Consider the following 10387-nt stretch of genomic DNA (forward strand, 5'->3'; position numbering starts at 1 on the left):
CTGATGAATTATTTTGTAGACGACACGTGCGAATGACGTACAAAATTATCAGCATGATACTTTTAATGACTTTCTCATAGTTTGTACTGCTCCTGGAGGACATTTTTTTTTATAGAACACTGTCAAACCAGGAGGACTGCTGTTGTGTTTTTTCCATAGTTTACACTGCTACAGGAGGACAGTAAATATAGAACACTACCCCATTAAGACTAGTGTTAATTCAACAGTGAAGGGATTTGTTAAAGGTACAAAAACGAATTTCTGGTCTGGTTAACTGATTTTTAAACAGTTTTCACTTTTACGCATGTGCAGTGATCCCAATTTGAGTTCCAGATTTTTACCTTTCGATGGATAGTGAAATATTGTTTGAGAAAAAGAGGCGAAAGATACTAAATGGATATTATAACTTATAAGTCGAAACAAACTGACAATTTATTGACAAAATTACGAAAAAAGATCAAATGACGACATAAAAAAAGTCTCCACAACACAAACCCGATAAAAACGGTTGCTTAATTTAAGTACTCCTGAATGACAACCAGCCCTGGTCAACGTGTTATATCTCTATGTCGATCTCTATAGTATTAAATAGTAGAAAGTAAGATCACAAAAATACTGAACTTAGAGGAAAATCAATTTGGAAAGTCCATAATCACATGGCAAAATCAAATAACAAAACGTATCAAAAACGAATGGACAAGAACTGTCATTATGATTAGTATCATAATCTCAATAAAGGGTAATCTCAAAATATGTTCTAATCATTCTGAGCAGGTACATGTTCGGGCGTTCCAATCACGAAAACATCAGTTATAAGCATAGTAACATAGTAAAAAAGTCAACAAAAAACGCATGGATAAGCATCCAACTATGTATCTTATAATTAACAGAAGATTAACGAATACTATACACTTACGCATCATAATAACCAACTTCGTGTAGTTTATTGACACACCGGATACAAATAAATGTTAAGTAAATGTAAAAGTTTGATCTATACACGAGCTAATTATGTCGTCGGGCGTAATTAAAGTTATTGTATCAACTGTAGCTGCTATTCTTGGATTAATTAGCATTCTCATAATTGCATCGTATGGTTATTTGGACTATTACGAGGTGAGATTTATTTGATAATTTTTGGTCCTCCAATACTAGTATTACAAATCAAGCTTACTCGGACGATACATAATATCAATAACCTTAAATTAATATTACATAACCCTTTCTGCGAATATTTTATTTGTGCTTGACGGCGTAAAGCAAACACATACTAAGTTAATTAAACGTTGTTGAAAGTTCAGGCTATTTTGTATCCATTGATATAAACGGTATGACATAACTAAAACGAAAAGTCTATATAATGGAACATTAAGTCGTTTTCAGTCTTTCATTTAGTTTCCAGATATATCGACTGTGGGTTTTCCTGTATAGACCCTCGAAACTATTCGTTAGGATTCGAAAAAGTACTGTTAATACGTTTTTGTAATAAAAGTCTGCACATAAAAGAAGTGATGTTAATTGACTGAAGGTAAATTTTCTGAACAGTTCCAATTTTTACTGGAATGGATAAATGTGATAAAATGATAGAGACACTGGAAAAACTGGATATTTTATTGTTCAGTTTTTTAAGAGCTGTTTGAATCAAAATTACTCTTCAGAGTTAAATTAAATTACAAGTGAAAAAGATGTGATATGATTGTCAATGGGATCACTTTCCACTAGATACCAACAGGCCGTATATAACTGTTTTAATAACATAAAAATTTACAGGATTTTCAAATTGCACATATCTTTGCAACAACCTACAATTTTTTCTAAACATGTCATGTACCAAGTCAGGAAAATGGCCATTGTTATATTATAATTATTTTCTGTTGTAATGTTCTTTTTTTTTATATTTGTTATATATAGTTTTAGTTTGAAACCCGGTCCCCCCCTTCTCAATCGATTTATGAATTTCAAACAGCGGTATACTACTTTTGCCTTTATTTACAGCAGTAAAGCTGCAATAGTTTTTTTCTGCTTTAGACCTTTTCTACGTAATATATATAGAGTTTGCTGAAATCAAGTGGAATATAAAATTAAAGTTGAAGTTAAATACTTCCCATCACGTTATTTAAGTTTCTATTTAAACAATAACTTTAAAGGAGATGTGGCTTTCCAATGAAATAACTATCAACTGAGGTGTTAATGACGTAGATATAAACAACTATGGGTCACCATCTTAGATAATACTTTACAAAATGAAAAAAAAAAACTCCGACCAATTCATATACTTTAAAACAAAGCATAAATAAATTAAAATATATATATTTCAATAGTCAAATATCGAATATGATCACAAAACCAGATGAACAAGGTTTTATTTTCTACGTGTTCTACGTTGTTACATTTCATATCGGATGCTTTAGGAAACAAACAAGTATATGATCAACAACATGTTTTCTGAAAAGTATTAAATGAAAGAAATTATATGTATTCATGTATTGATGAGTTCCAGGGTGTGGTTTACAGACTAGAGAGTACTAGACAAACTGAAGAGATTTATTTTCAAAAAATTCAGAATAAAAAATAATGTTGTGTTGAAATATAAAGAAAGGGAATACTGGGTAAAGTTGAAAAAAATACAGAGACGATCCCTATGTCCAATATAGACCCTCATTGATAAAACTAGCTCAATACCTTAACATTCACCTCTGGCCACTCATAATGATAAATTTCTAAGCAAATGATTCTGAAGTTTTTGATTTACACTGTAGGTACTGACCTAAAACATAATACAATTTCAATACTTGATACTTAAAAAAATGAAGTTTTGTGATTTTGCGAAAAATGAATTATAACAGAAAGTAAATCACTTTTGACTCTCATGTGTATTTTAAAATATTTTTACCCGAGTTTACCTGTTTTAACATTATAACAAAGTACAATCTTATGATAATTTTGATACAAATGCAAACGATAATAAATACAGTACATAACGCATATAAACAAAAGAGTTGTTCGACCTCATTCCAACCATACTTAACATATATTTCTTCGGAAATTCCATATACGTTGTCAGGAATATAACAGTTGCTTTTCCTTTGTGCTGATGATTAATGTTGTAGAGCCTATTTTTATTGTCAGGCTTTATGAACTTCTCCCTTTTTGAATTTACCTTGGAGTTCCAAATTACTGTAAATAATCAAACAAATGCAGTGTCAGAGACACCCTGTATGTCGAAAATTTAATTCACTAAGAGAATAAAAGAAAAACATTTGAGAATTTAGAAGCATAACAAGTGGTCCGAGGTTATAAATGATGAGTATCGGAGATTCGAAGGTATATGTAGCATAACTCCTTGGTGAAAGCATTTAAAGTATAAATAGAGAATCATCAGGAAGCATTTCAAAGTATGCCATAAACCAATAAAACGAAATGAATTTGAAATCGGAGAAGCGACGTTTTAATCGTTGGATTGTCTACCTTAGACCAATGAAAGGTGAGTAATGTTTTAAGAGCAAGATCTATTTAACCAACCGGATTATCTGAGGTCGCCCCTATTTTTTTTTCTCGTATTGATCAGTTATTTATTTACTATGTTGTGGGTCGTTTTCTGTTGTATCTCGTTTTGTCTTTTTACGTTTTTATTTTGCCATGGCGTTACCAGTTTAGTCTCGACTCCTGATTTTACTTATAAAAGAGAGGGACGAAAGATATCAGAGGGACAGAAAATAAACTGACAACGCCATGGTTAAAAATAAAAAAAACAAAACCAAACGAACAATAGTACACATGACACAACATAGAAAACTAAAGAATAAGCAACACGAACCCCACCAAAAACTAAGGGTTATCTCAGGTGCTCCGGAAGGGGAAACAGATCCTGCTCCACATGTGGCAACCGTCGTGTTGCTTATGTGGTAACAAATCCGGAAAATAGTCTAATTCGGTAGGTCTAATTATAAGTTAGGTATCTTAAGCCTCTGTTTATGTAACAAGTGTGAAAATTCATTATTAGATATATTGGAATATCTAGACTTCAAAACGAAATATTCAATAAAAACAGGGTTCCTGTTAAAGTCACAAAGATAGGTAAGCATAGTATTGTTATCTGGTTATATCTGCTTATATCATAATAATTAAAAAAAACCTAATACAGTAATATGTTAAAATATTAATTAAGAAAGAGAGCAACAAAATATACCAATGGGGCATTCAAATTCATAATTCGAAAATAAACTAACAATGCCATGGTTAAAAAAGGAAAGGATAAGAAACAGTACACAAAACACAACACAGATAAAAAAAAAAAAGACTTAGCGACACAAACCCCGCATAAAACTAAGGTATTTCAGGTGCTCCGGAAGGGTAATTTGTTATTAATTGAATCTATTCCAGTATGGTTTGAGACGGCAGAAATCTACAGGAAGCGTTGATAAAACGGAAGTATACGATGGCGGGAGATACTTTATTGGTCCAGATTTTGAATTTAAAGTCTTCCCAGCAGATCTCCATGAAGTTGATATAGACAACGCAAAAGTATTTTCTTCTGACAAATTGGAGGTAAGTTGTTTCAGAAATAGATGGTTTATTTTTAGTTTAAATTTATGTTTATTTTACGATTTTGCTGCACTTACGTTAGCCTATGTTCTATGTCCTGTGCACTTGATCACTCAGTTAACTTGGTAAGTAGCGTGATGCATCTTTTGTATACATAAATAATGTAAGGAATGAAGCAAAACACATACATGCACTGACATTACCACATGTTTAAGCTTATACCAGCCTGAGACAATGAGTTTTGTATATAAATAATGATAATACGAAAAAAAACTTCATTGTGTAATCATACGTTTTTTGATTGAGTTAAGTCTGCCAATTGATATTTTATCGTGTGTTTTTCTATGTTGTGATGTTATGCTATTGTTTCAGAAAAAGGGAGAAGGTTTGGATCCATTAAAATGTTTAATCCCGCTGCAAATGTTTGCACCTGTCCTAAGTCAGGAATCTGATGTACAGAAGTTGTCGTTTGTTTATGTAATATATACGTGTTTCTCGTTTTGTTTATATAGATTAGACTGTTGGTTTTCCCGTTTGAATGGTTTTACACTAGTAATTCTGGGGCCCTTTATAGCTTGTTGTTCGGTGTGAGCCAAGGCTCCGTGTTGAAGGCCGTACTTTAACTTATAATGGTTTACTCTTTAAACTGTAACTTGGATGGAGAGTTGTCTCATTGGCACCCACACCACATCTTCCTATATCTATTATAAATTCATCAATTAAGTTAAATGTCTTTTCAACCGATTTTTATTTCAGCCGTCTTTTATAATCTATCTCTTTCCTTTTATTAAAATTAATGTCACTTTCGAACGATACTTTTTCAGATTGATCTATCTATACGCATTATAAATTACTTCTTTTTGGTCATGTTGGTGATCTTACTCAGTTGATTTTGAGTGACTCGGTGGACAAGTGACAATAACAGTTTCCCAGCCTTCTGACATACATTTTTGAATCTTTACAGTATTATACAAATGTAGATGACGACTATGTCACGTGCCTGTCAACACGTAGGTTTTGAATTCGATCATCGCACATTGAATGTCTGATCGATTCTTATATTCATTAACTAATATTATTACTGTTTCTGTCGAAGGCTATGGTTTTTCAAGATGCTTTGCAATTAGTAAAAAAAATAATGTAACCGCCATACATACCCCTTAGTGCTGAAATCGTATTATCAAAACTGACAATTCACCAATCCATTCAGACAGCAAGCTTCGTTTGTGTTTAAATAACATAATTTAATTAACTAATTTACAGGTTCAGTTCTCAGCTCACTTCCAGTATGTTATAAGGAAGAATGAATTAGTTAGTCTTCATGATGCGTACGATCTAGGCTATAAAGAAGTTATGAAGTCTAGTGCATTAGATGCAGTAAAGGTAGGCGATACACCAGAAAAGAAATGATGTTACAAATTAATGCTACATCATTTAGTTGTTAATTCGCAAGAAAAATGATACTGCATGTAATTGATTAAGAGACAGTCAAACTCATAGATCGAAAATAAACTTACAACGCCATGGCTAAAAATTAAAAGACAAACAGACACACAATAGTACACATGACACAACATAGAAACCTAAAGACTAAGCAACACGAACCACACTATTACGACACCAGTTTTCCGACGACTGAAACGGACATAGATTTTCATGGCGAATGATATCATTCACATTGTTATCATGAGCTTTGCCGTTCGAAGATTTCATTTTACGTCTGAACATAATTATGTGATGCAATTTGTGTTGCAAACTATTACTTTGTTTTTGTAATTAATTTCTAATGAATCAACACTAATCTACATTTACGAAAGCTCCATTATGACTGTGAATCACAGATGTGTTTATTTCGTCTTTTCGCTTGCGTAGATGATCAAAATGAAAATGATTAAAGTTGACTACGAATAGTGTTCCGTGAGGACAAAACCAAAACTGCTCTCGGGATTTTCAGTTTTCGTTAAGATTGCAAATCACCATTTGTTGAAGTGTTTGTTTTGGCAGAAAATAGCGATTACCGTTTAAAGGTGTAACAAAAAAATCCTCATTACCTGATTATAGAAGTTGACTTGTCTACACTGTGATAAGAACTCGTGGTATTAACATGCATCTCTCACGATCACCAATTAACTTGACAAGGAAGATATGCGTCTCTTATTTTTCTGCCATCAAGGTATACGATATGAGTTTTATCACATTATTGAAGGCCTTATGGTTGTCCATATTTGCTAAGATAAATTTCTATTTAAACCTTGTCGGATAGCTGTTTCATTGGTAATCATATCACGAATTCCTGTTATATAATATCATGTTTGCTATTTTGTAGGGTGCAATAACGGTATACAATGTTAGAGAATTGATTAACAACAGGTCAGAAATTGAACAAACAGTATGGAAATCTGTCCGGGAGAGACTAGGAGGTACATGCTGTAACAGTTATTGTGACCGAAACAACCCATGTAAGTATATAATCAGATATGACTAAGCGTGGTAATAATAATGCATGTGCACAACATTTCTAGATCCTTTCTATTCGGTTTGAGAATTTCGGTAGATAAATCGCGAAAGAATTTTTTTTCTTCAGAACAATGGTCATACTAAGATTTCGTTGATTTTCTTTCTTTCAGCAAAGTATTCCAATTATATTGTTTCATTGTTGGTTGCTTAACGTCTACTGGCAAACATAACATGAATATTCAGGAGACGAGTATTACGTTTTTTTAAACAAGGGGTATATCTACATGCTTCATTTATTTAAATTGGTTCAATATTTGGAGAAGGACCTACTTCCTGTTCTGCAGACATCGAGACCACACTCAGTTTGGGTGTAGTGTTAAATGTTTAGTTTTCTATGTTGTAGTTTTTGTCTTTTCATTTCTTTCCGTTTAAAGCCATGTTGTTGACAGATTATGTTCGACTAATGTGTTTAATTGTCCCCTTGGCATCTCTCGAATTTCCTTTAAACATAAAGAAATGCCTGTGCCAAGTCCGGACAGTTGTTATCCATTTGTTTGATGTTTTTGAGTTTTTGATTTTATCATTTGCTTAGAGACCCTTCGTTTAGAATTGTCATCGGAAATCGGTGTTATTGTCATTTTACTTTTTATATATGATATTATGTTTATTTCAGTATGTAAAAATGGTTGGACAGTTTGTCCAAAATCATACAGAGGACTAAATGTTGAAGTTAAATATTTCCAGGCTATTGAAATAAAAAAAACCCGGGACTTTAAATGTCCCTTTAGCATCTTTCGCCTATCTTTTACAAACTTATATTAATTTTATTTCAGTACAATGTATGTACAAATGGTTTGACAGTCTGTTCACGATTAAACAGTGGTCTGAATGTTGAAGATGAATAATTCCAGTTGCTGAGAATGAAGGGACATTAAATGTCAAAAAGCATCTTTCGCCTCTCTTTCACAACATATTATTATTTTTATTTCAGTATGTACAAATTGTGTGACAGTTTGTTCACGATCTCAGAGAGGCCTCAATGTTGAAGTTAAATATTTCCAGTTGGGGAAAATTAAGATTCCTTCCGAAGTTGAAAACCAGTTTATACGGGCATCTACTCTAAAGGAACAAAATGACGAGGAGAAGTTAAAACAGAAAGCTGTAATCGTGAGGAAAGAAACGAATCAAAAGGTGAAATCAATTTCATACACAATGAAATATACTGTAAACCAATTTATTTTTTGCGAGCGATTTATTTTCGCGATTTTCGCGAGTAGAAAAATATCGCGAATATAAATCGTCGCAAAGATTACTTGGATTTTTCCTTACTATCGTAATACTATTATACTACATCATGCAAATACAGTAAAACTTTAAACCAAGTTGGTTAACAGTAAACATGTCAATCAGGAAGCATCATAACTTTTCCCCATTGGAGTATGATTGAATTGACACTGAAGTCATACACAATGTCACAGCTATTCGTAGTTCTACATGAAATACAATTACTGAATGCTTGAACAAAATTTGTTCTGACTGATTGCGCACAGTCACACATGCTGTTTTAACTTTAAAATGGTTTACTCTGTTATGAACTGCAAAACATTGTGCTTTTTGGTCTTTTGACGAAACGCGGGTCTGGAGATCAAAAGTATAAGTCTAGTATATATAATGAGATTTTTTAACCATTTATAAATAACATCATAATTTTTGGGGATTTCAAATGACTTGTGGTTAGCTGACAAACTTACAGTAAAATGAATGTCGTCTACTAGTTATGAGGTCCTTATTTTGAATATTGAATTTAATTTGTATAGAAATGAAAAAAATTCTAAAGAGTTCTAAGAAGATTGCATTATTTCTCAACGAGCCGTCAGTAATTTTCTTATATAAACTGGACACTGTGAAGTCAATAATTTTCGTGGGTACCTAGTTCCATGGAATGATGAGAACCTGCTTTTTGGTGGATTTATTTTTATGTATTATTTAAGTCTTCTTACAACCTTATAAAAAATTTGCAGTTCGTAGATCATTTACAGTAGTGGTTCACATGTACCAATGAAATACATGAAAATTGTGATCCGACGAATAATAATGAATCCAAAGTATTTTGTTGATGCATATTCTGTATTTATGGATCTATGTAAATGCTTTTATGTTAAACCTCAAATAAAGTACGATACGAAAACAGTCAAGGCAATCTTATCTACTAATTGACATCTAGAAAATTTAAAGTGAGGGTTATTTCTGTTGGTTTAGGATGGAGTTAATTACCGCGAAATATAAAAATAAATGACAATTTTAACATGTAATACGTAATTAACCCAAATACCATAACAATGTATATCTCTTTTGTAGGTTGCAGAAATAGAAAATGAAGCCAAAGAAATAAACCAGAATGCCACAGCACAAGCAGCATTGGTACAATCAATTGCTCGAGCTAATTATACGGCTTTACTGGAGACGGCCAGGTCAGAGGGACTGAAACAAGTATTCTCGAGTTTAAATATTACTCAGCAAGATAAGAAAAACAGCTTTGATTACCTGAGGACGATTCGTGGATTAGATAAACTCCATCTGACTGTTGATTACCAGCAGAGAATTGCCGGAAACTTGGGCTAAAAAATTGAAGACCTGCTCTCACCAATGTTGGAAACTATAAAATGCTGTAAATTCAGAAATATTGCGTGCATTTATTATTGCAAATTGTGTCGAATTAACCATAGTCAGAGAATAATTATTACGTTTTATTGCAATTTACATACCGCTATCATGGGTTTTCGTGTCATTTTTAATGCATTGTCCATGACGTCACACTTTGCATTGCTAAAACATGCATGGTACTAACTCATAGGACGTGAAAAAAAACCATATGATCTGACCATTATGTATCGTATATAGAAATGCAAATTATTTATTGTAATATTCATAAGGTCACATTATTTGCATTATAAAAAACCTCGCGGAATAATTTCTAAACTTACAGTAGTTGATACATAAAAAAGAATCCCGGTTAAGAAATGAATAAAAGTGTAGTCACATAATCTTGGCATTGTAAATGCTTACTTGTGTGTTGTTAATATGAATTGTTTTTGTTTCTACTCTTGTTTAATTTGGTTTTCGGCTCTTGTACAGATCTTATGAATTCAGCCATTTGGTATTGAATTTGACAGTTTTATTTGTGTTTTGCTTTTACACAATTGTTTAGGGTAATGGACATGATTAAGCACTCATTAACGCGTTCAAACCCGCCATATTCTGTATATGCGTGTCAACAGTCAGAATCTTGTAGTTTTATGGTTTTATGTTTATGTCTGTAGGTTTTGTTTTTGTAAATTGTTTAGTTACTTATTTAGACATTTTCACGTTTTAATTGTTGCACATT

The 10387-nt window shown here is 32.4% G+C and overlaps 1 protein-coding gene across 1 annotated transcript; it reads left to right on the forward strand.

Moving 5' to 3' along the window:
* The first annotated feature begins 955 nt into the window (after nt 1–955).
* Nucleotides 956–10088, forward strand: LOC134695238 (uncharacterized). Its single transcript, XM_063556455.1, has 6 exons — nt 956–1116; nt 4384–4548; nt 5809–5928; nt 6872–7004; nt 7994–8193; nt 9361–10088. The coding sequence occupies exons 1-6, from the start codon at nt 1012–1014 to the stop codon at nt 9622–9624; spliced, it is 987 nt and encodes a 328-aa protein (XP_063412525.1). The 5' UTR covers nt 956–1011; the 3' UTR covers nt 9625–10088.
* The last annotated feature ends 299 nt before the right edge of the window (nt 10089–10387 follow it).

The sequence above is a fragment of the Mytilus trossulus genome, chromosome 13, assembly GCF_036588685.1.
Source record: "Mytilus trossulus isolate FHL-02 chromosome 13, PNRI_Mtr1.1.1.hap1, whole genome shotgun sequence".
Classification (NCBI taxonomy): domain Eukaryota; kingdom Metazoa; phylum Mollusca; class Bivalvia; order Mytilida; family Mytilidae; genus Mytilus; species Mytilus trossulus.

Coding starts and splice junctions, on each gene's coding strand:
- LOC134695238 (XM_063556455.1), top strand. CDS start 1,012: ATGTCGTCGGGCGTAATTAAAGTTATTGTATCAACTGTAGCTGCTATT. Junction 1,117..4,383: donor GTTATTTGGACTATTACGAG/GTGAGATTTATT, acceptor AATCTATTCCAG/TATGGTTTGAGACGGCAGAA. Junction 7,005..7,993: donor TTGTGACCGAAACAACCCAT/GTAAGTATATAA, acceptor TTTTTATTTCAG/TATGTACAAATTGTGTGACA.